Below are 15,145 nucleotides of genomic sequence, written 5' to 3' on the forward strand. Positions count from 1 at the left end.
GATTAAACAACAGAAAGTGACAGTTTTAAAAAGAGAGGAAAACTGATGGCAGAAGGGCAAGAATGGGGACATTAGGAAAAGACAGCTGCTTACCATGATTTAAAGACTAACTGGCTACTATATTTCCCAATCCATTGTAACACTAAGAAGAATTGTGACAACATATGGAAAAATGTACTTACCTATCTTTTCTTCTAGCTCTTTCACCGAAAAAGGCTGATCATTAGCTACAGGTGTTTTCTCTAGGGAATCCTAAATTTTAAGGAAAAGCAAAAACAAAAACAGAATTATTTCATTCCCCATGATGTAAGCCATCATATTAAGTATGAGAAAATCATGATTAAAAAATATTCATGCAAAAATTAATCTGCTGAAGTCTTTTTCTTGCACTGATAGACCAGGTAATATAGACTTGGTGTATATAGTAATTACTAGGAACAAACAGTAGTAACCAAGGCCAAGATGAACAACCTGACACATATCAAATACATAATTATGAAAAAGATTAGTTTATCACACTTTCACAATTTCTGGAGAAAAATCTAAAATTTTGGCTAAACACCACTGTAGCCTACTATAATATTCAACAGTGCTCTTTAAGAAAGGTAATATGTACATCAGTGGTCCCCAAACTTTTGGCACCAGGCACCACTGCTCCTATGAGAATCTAATACCTGATCTAAGGTGGAGCTGAGGCAGTGATGCTAGTGCTGGGGAGTGTCTGCAAATAAAATGAAGCTTTACTAGCTCACCCACTGCTCATCTCCTGCTGTGTGGCCCAGTACAGGCCGTGGACTTGTACCATAATCTGGTGGCTGAGGATCCCTGATGTATACCACATGACAATGAAATTCAAATTTTTTCATATTTAGTTGTAGTTTTGCTGACTAGTTCTTTAATAATGACCAAGACATTTAACCTCCTAATCATTTAATCTTATGCAATATCATAAATCTAAAATGATCTACAACCAAAAAGTTATCAATGTAATAACAGGATATAAAACATGAAAATGTTTAATGCATTTTCCAGAAATTTCCCATTTGAGCTTACATGCTAAGAATTTCCTTCTGACTATAAAGTGCACAAAAATGTATCTACTTTCCAGTCTATGATTAGAACTAAGAATTTATTTAAATCAATACAATTAAAATTAATAGTACCTTTAATAGTATCAACTCTGCTCTCACATCTTGCAGTTCAGATTCTTTTTGTTCCAACACTAGCCTTAGATCTTCGAGTTCCTTTATTAAAGATTTTTCTTCTTCATTGTGGATTTCATTTTTGCTACATAATTTTTGAGATACTTCGTCATAGAGAATTAAAAGATTCTGATTTTCGAGCCTTGTTTTTTCATTAGCAGTTTTCATTTCTAGGAGATCGGATTGCAGGGTTGCTTTTGCTGACTGGGTTTCTGCTAACTCTTTCCTTATGAGAATTTTTTCTTGTTCACAGTCTCTTAGTAAAGACCTAAGTTCCTCACATTGAACTATATTCTCCTCTTGAAGGCACTTAATATTTTTTTCTAATTCTACCACCTGTTTATCATATTGAGAAACTAAGATGTGTTTTTCCTCATTTATTTTAGCTAGAGATTCACCTACAGCTTGTAGTATTTTTGCCACATCTTGCTCTTCATTTTCATCTGAAACATTCGACTCCATTTGTTTAAGAAAACCATACAACTGAGTTTTGACAATTAACTTCTGACCTTGCTCATTTTCAAACAGTTTACTTAAATTATCTCTTTCTTCAACTGTTAACTGAAGTTTCTTTTGTAATTCAGAAATCTGTTCCTTAAGCACAAGATGTCCTTCTTTTTGAGACTGGAGAGCTTCTAAATCCCTACTCAATTGATTCTTTTCTGAATTTAATCTACTATTCTCCTCGTAGAGAGACTTCACTTCAGATGACAGTGCCTCCTGGTCTTCAGAGAGAGTTTTCAATTGAACCATAAGCTTTTCTAGTTTTTGGTTCTTTTGATCCTTTTTTTTTAAAGTTTCTTCCAGTCTGCCAGTTAATTCACTTACTTTTTGTTCCAGATCACTATTGTACTGTGTAGTCTGCTCCATTTTCTCTCTAAGTTCTATAATTAATCTTTCTTCCCTTTCACATTTTATATGGAGATTATCCATCTCTTCATGAGAACTTTTCATTTTACTAATGAAATTATCTTTTTCCTCACTAAGAGAACTTATCTTTGCTTCAAATTCTTGTAACATGCAATCCCTCTGACTAAGACTAAATAAATAGACTTCATTCTTTTCTTTAAGGTTCTTTATGGTATTTTCAAGTTCTGGCACAAGTTCTTTTTGTGATAACAACTTTTCATTTTCTCTTTGGAGATGATTCACAGTTTCAAGAAGAGCATCTTTTTCATTAAAAGCAGTTCTGAGTTTCTGCTGAAGTTCATTAACATCAGATGCTTGTTGCTGCTTCATTGATTCAAACTCTTGACTTATTTTTCCAGCAGATTCTCCCAGTTCTGCTTGTAAGATTTCCATAATCTCTCGCAAACTCTCATAATTTAAAATTGCTTCTTGCTTTTCTTGCTGTAGGTTTTCACACTGCTCCTTAAGACCCTGTATTTCAAACATTAATGTTAATTTTCCTTTTTCTGAATCTGACAAAAATGTCTCATTTAGTTCTGACACTTCTTTTTGATGTTGTTCCTTAAGACTCTGTACTTCTGTGTTATACTGTTCCACAGTATCGTGAAATCGTTTATTTGAATCTTCTAGCTCAGATTTTAATTTTTCAATTACACAGCCCTGTTCTTCTTTAGCTAGTAATAACTCATTAATTTTAAACTCTAAGTCTTCCCGTTCATGAAAAAACTCATCCTTTATATGCTGGGCATCAATTTCAAGTTTTAATTTAAGATTATTCATATAAGTTACTTCATCTTTTAAGATACTATGTTGAGACTCCAGTTCTTTTAAGGTACCTTCCAAGTGTCTGACTTTCTCATTTACTATTTGTTCTACCAAAGTATTTTCTTTTAAGAGCAAAGAACACGCCTGATTTTCTTGGTTTGCACTTGAGGTTTTCCATAAGTTTTCTAATTCACATTCATATTTCTCCTGAATGTTCTCCTCACTTGCCTCACACTGTGTGACTAAGTTCTCCTTTAGCTGGTTTAAATTATTTACTTCTGCTTCATGTTCTTTAGCGGATGCTTCAAATTGGCACATCAGTTTTTTCACCTCTTCTTGGTGTGTAGCTTTTAACTGAAGAATTTCTTCTTGCAAACTATTAATATCTTTTTGGTAGTGCTGAGAATTAGCCTCAATGGCTTTTTGGAGATGAGAAATTTCTTGCTCCTTTTCATTTGTGGTAGCTTCTAATTGCTTTTGCAAATATAAAATTTGCTCCTCTAAGGCTGGCTTAATTTTCTGAATCTCTTCTTGCAGTTTTTTAACATTATCCTCAGAGTCACTCTGAAATTTAAGTTGTTCTGAAAACTCTAATTGTTTTTTTCTTGCTTCTTTCAATTCCTTTTGCAAGCTAGCTTTATCTGTACTATGTTTGGCATGTACTGCCATTAATTCATTTTTTAAATGTTCCATTTCCTTCACATAATTTCTTTCTGATTGTTCAAACTCCTTGTGCATATCTTCCATCTTAGTTATAGAATCCTATTATAAAAATAAGCAAACAAAAATTATTTAATTAAGACAAAAGAAACTCTGCCCTATGGGAAAATATTAGCCATAGGCTAACTAGAGAAAAAAAGAAATGAGCAGAAATGTACACAGAAAAATAGGATATTGATATTCCAATAATTCTATTTAGGTTCTGACTATCTTAAGCATAACAATATATATCAGCAGTACTAATATTATTCAAAGTAATAACTAAAAGCTAGGAAATCTCTTAATTTCTTTTAAAAGGTGATAAATTATGTAAGTTGTATTAAGTCACAAGGTTTTAATGAATATCTCCTGAGTAGATTAATATAAGAGTTTTTGGAGAAATTTGCCCAGACCCAAGGGACAACTGAATATTCTAGAACTAAACAAATAGTATTTAGAGTATGTGTAAGAATTTAAGTAAATACTTTTTCATAAAATAGGTATTTTTTCATTTTTACTTAAGAATGACATATTATAGCAACAAGAAAGATTAAACAATGCAATAAGTAAATGTTAGCTCTGTCTCTGTAGCTGAGTGATTACAGTTATTTTTCTTTTTAAATATCAATTTGTTTCCATGTTTGTAAATTGTTAAAATCAGATCAGGTGCTTTAAGGTCTTAGGTTTAAAATTCATGACTACATTACATAAGTTAATTAAAAAAAATTAAAATGTTGCTTTACTTCAATCTCTTGCTTCATTTTAATATTTTCTTTCTTCAGAGAAAGACACTGTTGCTCAGTCTCTGCCTTTTCCAGAAGAATAGCATCCAGACGTTCAGTCAATGCCTGTTTTGAAACAGGATGATTTGTTTGCCTGAGGTTAAAAATGGTGAATTGACTACATGCATAATTATCTCCTTACCTTTTCCAAACCACACTAAAGTAAGAATAAAGATTTTAAAAGGTATATGCGGATGAACAAAAATAAAAGGAAAAAAGACATCGGGATATGAGAAAGTTCAACATATTTTTGGAAAATTTAGAGTGGAAGAGGAGGAACTGAGTTAGAAAAGAAAGCTATAACCTAAGGGTCTTCACAGGCTAATACTTATAAAACCAGGAAATACTCTTAAGAGAATTAAACACTCAGGAATTGGAGGCTCCAGATATTGTCAAGGGAGGTATAATGTGTGTGGGGTTTAAAAACTGGTGACGAAATGAATAGAGAATGGTTAAACAAAAAGCAAGAAATTACCCATGTCCTGTCTCCTTTAGAGATAGATTTATTCTCTGCAGAAATTAAATAGGAGAGGAAGTTAATAAAATCAACAACTTAAGAGTCAGTTCTGTGAAAAAAAGCTAAAAAAGCAGAGAACCTCTCACGAAACCAATCAGGAAGACCGAAGTAACAAACAATATTATGAATAAAAGGGGAACATATTTACATATAAATCAGAGATTAAACAGTTAAAAAGAGTATTAGGAACACTTGGCAATATTACTGAAAACTGGAATGAAATGAATAAAAACTAGAAAAATGTAGCTTTACTAACTCAATAAAAATAATTTAAAAGCATAATTAACTCTATGTACCTAAAAATCAAACCAGCTGTTTAAAATTGTCCACCAAAGAAAACAAGATAGTTCTGTAGGTGAATGCTATTAAATTTTCAAAGGACAGATTATCCTAATTACATATAAACCTGTTCAGACGAAATAAAAAGTGAGAAGAATTCCCAAGTTATTCTACAAAATTAGCACAACTTGACACCAATACCCAAGAACTTCACAGACAGGAAAATCAGACCCTTTTCACCACGAATATAAATAAAGTTAATCCTTAATGTTCAAATCTAGATAAACACTGAAATCCTAAGTTAACATTATTAGTCCACCATCACCTTAGAACTGCCTGCCTCTGAACTTATTGAATAAAGAAAAATTTTGTTTAAAAAAAAAAAGTAGAAAGTTTAGAGTTTTGTATCAAGTTATTATTATTCGAACATAAAAGTAAAGCCATTTTAAAATACAAGATGACAAAAATTTTTCTCCCATGCATCCATTCTTAGGAGGCTACAGAAAGACATGCTCTACCAACATGAGAGGGTTAACCCAGGTGAACAATATGTGGCCTAGCGAACAGCGGGACCAGTAAAGGAAAGCAGTATAGAGACTTCATTGGATCATGTCAAAAGGCCAATTCCAGGAAAACTGTGCAGCAGACTTAGAGAACAACCAGACCAAAATAGTGCAGGAGGACAGAAGGCTTTAGAAGGCAGGTTTTCAGGGAAAAACATAAAAGGTAATTTGATCTATTTGACTATTTGGAAAGTAGAAGTCATTGTGAAAGGTAGTTAAATTTTTATCTACTTTAACAGGAAGTTAATACCTAAATGTCTAAAATGGATAAATCAAAGAATAGCAGTAAAACTGTATTATTTAGACATACGCAGATAATTTCTAGATGTTATTCAGTATTATAATAAGTTATTCAAGATTGGTATTATTTCTAAATCATGTGCATATACTGCTTTGATTAAAAATTTTAATTTTAAAATTAGTTTTTTCGCATTACATATATTATTACAATATAAACTCCTGGTTGGTAAGTACCAGGGGAAGCCTAAACATATTAATTTTAGGAGCCATACAGAGGTCATTACCAGAAAAAAAAAAAAACCTTATAGATTAGAGGCCCAGAATAGACAGTTACATCTTAGGAAATACAGATTTGATTCCAGCAAATAGAAAAAGACAAGGGATATATACTAGAAATTCCAGTATCTTAACATACAATTTTTGCTGTATTTTTGCATTTGGAAGCAGGATATAAATTCAATGTAATGCGTACACCTAAAATTTTGACATGGTAAATATGGCTTTGTATTCCCCTTTTTTAAAAGTCAAATATGTCAGGTTTGTAATAAACTTTAGGTATATTTCAATGTACTAGAAGATGACTAGCAAAAATTTCATCATAATTATAACATGTAAAAAGTCATAAATTTCTAACATTATATAAAAAACAAAATATTATGTTCAAAGCCACATTTTTCCAGTGTACATTTCTCAATAGAGAAAACTTAGCAAGATACTATTTTCAGTTTTCCAGAGGTACAGAGGACCTATTTAATTGCAATACATAACTTTTCTTAAAAAGAAAACTTATAGCAGCTGAATAACTGATGCACATTTTTTTCAATCACTCTGCAAATTAATTTTCTTGTTACAATTGGAAATCAAAGATTTCATTCTCATTTAATTTTGCCAAATCTTTACTTTCTAAGACTTGAGTGATCAGATGAGATGCTTTAACATCAAATAATCTGAAAGGTAAGGTTGGCTAACTTAGTGATATATTCTAATTTCATCTTTAGGAGTAGTTTTGACAGAATGGGAGAATACACTGATTGGAAACAAAGGGCAGACATTAGATATTCTGAAATGCAACTGTATAAAAAGCATTTTAAAGACTAGAGTTAACTGATAAAAAAATTTGAAAAATATTTACTATTTTCTTTTCAAATACAAAATGTTTTTAGGAGTGTATGCGTGTGCACACGTGTGTATAAAATATCCCCCACAAATAATACATAGTGATAACAATAAAGATCTAAATCAGGTAGTCTGGTTCCAGAGCCAGTATTCTTAAGTCAAATACCAGGTATCTGCACTTTGGCTAGCAATGACTAAGAAAATACATAATGACCAGACAAATGATGACAACTACTAAGAATTCAGTAATGCTAAAATAATCAGTACTTATAAATCCCAATGATATTTGTGCATGCCATTCATGCTTCATCTACTACTTTGGCTAAGTAAAGAATGAAATGATATTGCATGATATGCAGAGTGATTTAAAGAACCCTTGCAGTTACTCCCTGGGAATCCTTCAATTGTCCATTGCTCACAAGTTGGGAGCCACCTAATGAGTGTAAGATAATATATAATCAAAGAATAGGTAACAAAATTCAAATTATAAATATAGAAAAGAAAAAAAATACTGCAGAGCTTTGAGAGGCAAAAGAAACTTTCAAGAAGGTTAAATCAAGTGGAGGAAGGAAAGGCATTTAGTTAGCATTAAGGGCATGTAAGTAAGAATAAGCAACTCAGGTTCTTATACAGAATAACAAGATAAAAATAGTATTCTGTGATCTGGCAATAATATGTAGAACTGAAAAGAGAGTAGTTGGGGGTTATTAATATAAGTTATATATGACATGAAGCATTTAACACAGAGTCACGGAAATGGAAAGAGGATAAACTGCAGCATTATCTAGAAGAAACAATAGGTGACTGACACACACAGAGAACAAAGGAGATAGGAAAGCTAACTCCTAAAAAGTCTCTAAAGTTACAAGGCCTGAAAAATAGTGCTGCCACTGGTTGTTCAGGAAAGGGGAAATGGTCATGATGAAGAGAAGACAAGAGAAATTGGTAAATATTTTTTTCCCTAAAAAGCTAAAAATTCAACTGTGAGATTTGGATCAGTAGTCATGTCCAGGGATACATATCTATCTATAGATGATATGTATCTATAGATGATTAGTCCAAAAATCATCAAAGTCCTGAATATAGCTGGGTTTTCTGAGGAGGAGAGGGAAAAGCAGTACTGAGAATGAGGCAACGACCATAATTATAGATTGTGTTGGACGAAAAGGAAAGAGTAATACTCTATTTGGAACAGAAGGGACCTAGAGGTCATCTAACCCTCTCCTTTTAACAGTCCACCAGAGGTTAAAAATTTATCCACGGGCAGATAGAAAGTGGAAAAACAGTGCTCTAGGAGGCTGACAGCACTCAAGGAAGTTTTATTTAGTTTTAGATACTGCCTCTAATAAATAAAATTAAAAGCAATGTTCACAACTGCTTCATTACCTTAATAATATCGTTAGTTTCTCCAGCAATGTGATTTGATTTGAGTTCTTCAATTTCTTTCTCCAATTCTAAACATTAAAAAAAAAAAAAAAAAAGATTCCAGGTCAGTAATGAAAAAAATAACTACTGGTTAATTACTTAAAAAAAAAAAATCAACACATTTCAAAAGCAGCAGATATTTTGAGAAAATATTAACTTCACCTACTATTATCTTTTATTTCCCTTTTTATTATGGAAAACTCCAAACAAATAAAAGTAGAGAGAATAGTATGATTAATCTCCATGTACCTATCACCTTGATTTAGTAATTATTCCATGGCCCATCTCGTTTCATTCTGAGCAATACTCACTTTTTCCTTTCCCTCTTTTCTTACCCATCCAGAAAAATTTTGAAGCAAATCCCAGACATTACATTGTTTCAGCTGAAAATAACTTCTTATTGTAAAGCAACAACTAACCTCATGTTAAACACACATGTTAATCTATTTCATCAACTCATGTCTGGGTCTGGAGCCTGGAACACTTTTCCAAGTTAATTACTCCCTTTATCAAACACTTATCCAACCTCCCTTTTCGAGTAGACAATAAATCTTAGCCAATAGGCTAGGCAGTTAACATCTGTTAAGTCACTGGGCATTCAAGCATTAATTGACACATACTAAAAAGGATACTAATAACTTTACCCTTCTGAAATGTAAAGGAAGGGAACCTGAATAGAAAATCAATCAACTTCAGCAAAAAAAATATAATTCAAAATTCCAGAAATTAAAATCTTTTATTACTTTACATAGTCCCTTTTTCCTTCTTTGGGCTCACAACCTTGTGTCTCTAAACATTTCAACGGACTACACTCAAAGATATGCCTGACTCAGAAAAATATACAATACAAATGAAGGAAAAAATGCCCTTAACTTTAACAAATGGTTAGAATGTTAAGTAGGAGATTCTACTACACTGTCTAAGATTTTACTAGATTCACTGGTAGACAAAACAAGCCAAGGTAGTATTAAAAAAACTAATTTTTAACCACAACTAAACAATACTGTTATCAAGATGAATATTTTCAACTCAATACCTGTACATCTTGATTTAGCTTTCTGTATTAGCATCATCTGTTTCTTGGCAAACTTGATAAGATCTTCCTTGGGCAATGTTTCCAGCTGAAAGATGTAGTGATGTTATCAATTTGTTATAACTCATTTTTCTACTACACCACAAAAAATAAAAAGTCTGCCTAAAAATAAAAACATTCTACTGAATAAATCCTTGTCAGCCAAACATCATTTTAAAATGAGCAAATGCAACTTCAACTCAATTGTTAAGCAACTATTATGAAATGTAAAAAATAGTGCATATCCTCTTAAATACAGATATTGTTGTCAGAGATTAAAACACATTCTAGGTTTTGACTTACCATAAAAATAAGGGACTGAGACTAATTATACTTAAAGTTCCTAGAGCTGTAAAATTATTTCATTCTATTCAAGGCTGAAAATGTCTCTGGCTACATGAAAATATGGACATATACTTCCTACAGCAATAAGATGAATCAGGTTGCATTTAGGCTTTAACTAAAAAATCAGGCAAAATTACTTTACTCTTGGGCTCGGTTTTCCAAACTGCGAAATTGGGATAACAAGAGTAGTTATCTCATGGCTGCCATGAAGCTGAAATGAAGTAACCTGAGTGTTTAGGCAAGGGCCTGAAACTTAGTATGCAATGAATAAGCCACTATCTTTGAGAATCACTGAATGGTAACTGTTGTATAGGGCCATAAAAATTACCCCATTCAACCTTCTCTTTTCACTTAGGAGAGGCACCTACAGAAGGGAGTCCCTTGGCTCCTACCTATGTCACTGTTCTTTCCATTACATAAATACGCATAAATTAAGACTGCATTGTTTAATGTCTGAAAAACTCCAGAATCGCTCAGCAGCAGGAAGTAAACAAAAGTCAACTCTTTTCATACCAGTTAAGTTAAAAATAAAACAGACAGGTAGGTGACTGTGCAAATTAAAATTGTGACCCCTTGAAGAAAGGCTATTTCTTTTAAATAGGCCACCACCCTCGCCATGCCAAAATTTTCCAATTCATCACCCTTCCACTCTTCATGGAGCCTGCTAGTCAATTATTCTCTTCACCTTAGACTTCCCGGTTCCAGGGGTGGCTGGTGAAGCCACCGCCTCTTGCACAGGATCCTGCAAAACAAAATCAAACCCAAGTGATCAAAAGAACTCTTTTCCTAATCCCAAAAAGAATGTGTGGAACCTTGAGCGGTAAAAATAAATGAATAAATAAACCTTTCCGTGAACTGAAGTGAAGGAAAGCGTTAATGTGAGAACGAGAACTGGGGGAAGGAGGGCGTCTGTCGCTGTGGCAAAACGTATACAAGTGGCTCTAAGGAACCGGGTAATCACGAGGGGCCGAGTTTGGGGAAATGAGAGACCCGGGGAGCGCGGGGCTGCGGGTCGCAAAAGGGAGGCTGCCGAGCCCTCACACGGGGCCCACTCCTGCATCCAGGCGCAGCTCGCCCAGATGGTGGGCCCCAATCCGAGTCCTCCGCCTAGGCCGCGTTACCTCCATGGCAGCCAGACCACCGCGGACCCGCAGCTCTGCTGCCACCTCCTCACTTCCGTCTGCGGCCGCCTCTGACGTAGCCTCGACTTCAGGTCAAAGGTCCGGTTACCCAGGACCGGCCCCACCCCCGCGTCTCCATGGCTACGGCCCTGCAGTGCTTGCGCTTCCGCTTCCGCTCCTATATCCTGCAGGCGGTCCCAACAACCCCCCACCTCTCTTTCCCCGCCCCAGGGCTCCTGCTCTGCCCCAACCCCTATCCTGAGTGACTGCGGACCTACGGAGGGGGATGAGTTCTGCAAGTTCACCGGGTCAGACCCTGGTGCTGGGTGTCACAAACCTTGGTATGTTTAAATCCTGCCACTGCCATATATTAGCTGTGAGAACTTGAGCAAATTACCCTCAGAGCCTCATTTTCCTTAACTGTAAAATCAAGTAAGGATAATGGAATATTGCGTTGGAGGACAGGTACCTCCAAATGTGTCTGTCAGTTACCTCGCCCTTTAGGAGAAGCCCCCTGAGTGCCTGCCAGACAGTTGCTTTTGAGGGGTTTTTTAGGCAGATGTTAAATCCGATTCCCTGTAAACTCGCTAGGGAACTATCAGAATTAAGGCTGAGGGCCTTTAAGGAGATGGCATTTCTTGGCTCTCAGGAGACTAGGAGTAGGTCCCCAGGAGAGCTCTGCTTAAGAAGGGCTCTGTATCGTTGCTGTTGTGGGAGGAAGCAAGAGAGCCTGTCTCTCAGGGAGTCAAGTCCGAGATGGAAGGAGATACCAAATAAGAGAGAAAGGGAGAGGGAAAGAGAGACAGAGACAGCGACAGAGACAAAGACAAAGACAGAGACAGCAATGTATCCTCACTTCTGAGTGCTGTCTAGTCACCAAATCTACTGTCGTGTCCTGATTGGTGCTCCAGAAGCCTTCCTGTTTGCTCATATGGTTTGCTGTCGCCTTTACCTTTCCCATTATGTTTATAACAAATGCCCGTTAACTGAGGTAACTTGAATGTATAAGGTAGTTTGTTGTGGTATGAAATGGCCAAAAGGATGTGAAGAGGCAGCATAAACTATTATAATATAAAGGCTAGGTAATGATTACTAAGTAAAGAGAGTTATATAACCAATAGAGAAAGAAAGATTACTGTGGACCTTATGGTGGCCTTCCAAACCATGGTGACCCTTCCTGTTTGATAGTGTAGCACCTAGTTTTTGGCTGGGATTGGTTTATATCCTAAGGTGAGGTATGGGATTTCTATTTACTATTTTGGTTTAGTGATAACATTTCCTATTTCTTTAAATATGACTGAAGAATCATACAGCCCTGATTGCAGTTGGCAGACATTTGCCACTATGATGGAAGGCAGCCTGAGGCTAAAATTGATAACAGAAAGAAGACAGAGCCTAGACAGTCACAGAGGAGTGAAGCTGAAGTCCTGATCAATCTATGATGAGTGGAGTATGTCAATAAAGTCCCTTTATTAAGTGATCCACTGAGCATTGGGATTTGCTGTTACTTGTACACCATTACACATCATTAGTCAATTATTTACGGGATTTAAGTAAGCGTAGAACCAAAACTACAAAGATGTTTGTTCTATCTATTAATATAAAGGACTTTAGAAGATGTTTTTCCCTTCCAGTATGGGATCCAGTCTATGATCAGGAATATCACATTGAATTTTCATATCTTTTTATGTTCCTTCAATCTGGAACATTTCCACCGCCTTTCTTGGTCTTTTAGAAAATTGACATTTTTGATATTTTGGGGAAAAAAAAAACTCCAAAGAGAAAACAAACAATTAAGCTCATAGCTACAGAGAGCATATTGGCAGCTGCCAGAAGTGGGGTAAAGGTGGTCAAAAGGTACAAACTTCCAGTTATAAAATAAGTAAATCATAGAGATGTAATGTAAAGCTTGGCGACTATAGTTAATACTGTATTGCATATTTAAAAGTTACTAAGAGAGTAGATCTTAAGTTATCACAAGAAAAATTATTGTGGTGATAGTTGTTCACTAGACTTATTGTGGTCATCATCTTCCACTATATACAAATATTCAATCATTATACAACTGAAACTAATGTTACATGTTGATTATATATCAATTTTTTTAAAAAGAATTAAAAACCGACAGTTTTAAAAACTATAATCCTCCCCACCTTTTTTTTTTTCCCAAGTAACATTCAGTAAAATTGAATTTTCTCTTGTCCTTTGAATTTTAATACACATACAGACCTATAGCATCACCAACATAGTCAGGTTTTGGAAGAGTTTTATTGTCCCTCCAAAATTCCTCCATACTACTCCATTGTAGGCAGAAAATCCTCCCATCCCCAATCATTGTTGACCATGATCTATTCTTTGTCACTGTAGTTTTGTTGTTTCACGAACATCATATAAATGGAAACTTACAATATGTAGCCTTTTGAGACTGGCTTCTTTCCATTAGCAAAGTGCCTTTGAGATTCATTATTCATCATTTATCATCCATCATCAAGTTGTTGGATTTATCAATAATTTGTTCTGCTTTATTGCTAAGTAACATTCATTGTAAGGATGTACCACAATTTATTCATTCATCAATTGCAGGATGTTTGGGTGTGTTTCCAGTTTTGATGATTATTAATGTTATAGAAATTGAAAATAGGGTCACTTGCCAATGTATTTGTCAATAATATGCGCTAGGTTACTGGGCACATTGTGTGCTAGATGGAGACTGCTTTGTGTTAACCAGCATGGCTCACATAATGCGATGGGATGTTGCAAGCCTCTGCCTAAGTAAAACTATCTTCTTTACCAGCTTGGCATGGTGCTACAATTCCCTTCTTATGCAGTTTAGTTGACAAAGGTGGGGCATTATCTCCAGAAGAGACTCATTACAGACACCTGAGAGAGAGAGTCCTGACAGACACCTGATCTTTTTTGTTAGTATATTAGCAAGTTTTAGTTCAGGAAACTTAGTTATTGGCTCTTTAGAGGTTCAGTTATAGCTCTTAAAAGTAAATATGGGCCTTGCCCCTTATTGTACAGGATAAGAAACTGAGGTCAGAGTTGTTAAAGGCTATAAAATGGTTAGTGGCAGAGCCAGGACCAGAACTGAGGTTTCTTAGTGTAAAATTTTCTCCTCCATCGCAAAAATATTACCTACATGTTATTACAGTATAGAGTCACATGAATATAGTATAGCCAGCCAGCATTACATTTTAATTTATTAAGTAATTTTTAAATAATGTTTAAAAAACAATTTACCATGATTGTTAGATGTTCATATTAGTAAATTCTTATTTCAACTTTAAGTCAGAATGAGTTTCTATACATTTAGGGCTTCTATAACAAAGTATCACAAACTAGGTAGCTGAAACAGGAGAAATGTATTGTTTGACAGTTCTGGAGGCTACAAGTCTAAAATCAAGGTGTTGGCAAGATTAGTTCCTTCTGAGGGCTGTGAAGGAAAGATGTGTTGCAAGCCCACCTACTTGGCTTTGAGATGGCCATCTTCTCCCTGTGTCTCTTCACATTGTTTTCCCTCTGTGTCTGTGGCCAAACTTTCTCTTTCATAAGGAAACCAGTCCTAGTGGATCAGGGCCCATCCTAAGAAACCTCATTTTAACTTGATCACCTTTATGTAGACTCCTGATCCAAATAAGGTCTCATTCCAAGGGTCTGGGAGTTAGGACTTCAACGTATATACATAGGTACAGTTAGCCTAAAGCAGTCATCCTCTTAAAAAGGCGCATGTAACAAACTCTAAACAGGAGATTTAGGAAAATTATGTCACACAGAAACTGAGAGTAAACAGGTGAAGATGGCAAAGGGCAGTGATGTTAATGCCTGTGGTTGAGAGCAGAGTAAATAAATGGCTGGCAGAGCAGCCCCAGGGGTAACCTGCTGATTGGCACTCGCAAATGAAAGGACATTTTACTCTATCATCCATGCCTTTTTAGTCTTTTCAGGTTTAAGACAAAAGTTGCAAGAATGGTACAAAGAATTTCTGTGTATCTGTCACCCAGATTAACAATTTACCACATTTGCCTTATCATTCTCTCTCTATCTGTGTATATATTATTTTTTCTAAGCCATTGAGAGTAAATTACAGACATCATGCCCCTTTATTCC

At 35.1% G+C, this 15,145-nt stretch overlaps 1 protein-coding gene and 1 long non-coding RNA gene across 12 annotated transcripts in view; one reads left to right on the top strand and one right to left on the bottom strand.

The window, feature by feature from the left end:
* The window catches only part of GCC2 (GRIP and coiled-coil domain containing 2), a 51,126-nt gene extending 39,973 nt beyond the window's left edge, over positions 1-11,153 (bottom strand). For 6 of the 11 annotated variants that reach the window (XR_004951876.1, XR_004951872.1, XR_004951871.1 and 3 more), the window contains exons 1-7: positions 10,759-11,029; positions 10,600-10,656; positions 9,534-9,618; positions 8,459-8,526; positions 4,319-4,423; positions 1,164-3,638; positions 183-252 (exon numbers count right to left, since the gene is read on the bottom strand). Coding sequence is in view for 4 of the 11 variants with exons in the window: in XM_036224116.1 (XP_036080009.1) it covers positions 183-252; positions 1,164-3,638; positions 4,319-4,423; positions 8,459-8,526; positions 9,534-9,618; positions 10,600-10,656; positions 10,759-10,974 (3,076 nt within the window). In the remaining 7 variants the exon portion in view is untranslated. The other 5 variants (XR_004951874.1, XR_004951875.1, XM_036224117.1 and 2 more) reach the window with 3 other exon arrangements.
* Positions 11,154-11,227: 74 nt separating this feature from the next.
* Positions 11,228-12,624, top strand: LOC118605047. Its single transcript, XR_004951878.1, has 2 exons — positions 11,228-11,376; positions 12,339-12,624. It is a non-coding gene; the product is annotated as an uncharacterized LOC118605047 (long non-coding RNA).
* Positions 12,625-15,145: the final 2,521 nt, after the last annotated feature.

Source organism: Rousettus aegyptiacus, unplaced genomic scaffold (assembly GCF_014176215.1).
Source record: "Rousettus aegyptiacus isolate mRouAeg1 unplaced genomic scaffold, mRouAeg1.p scaffold_m13_p_7, whole genome shotgun sequence".
Classification (NCBI taxonomy): domain Eukaryota; kingdom Metazoa; phylum Chordata; class Mammalia; order Chiroptera; family Pteropodidae; genus Rousettus; species Rousettus aegyptiacus.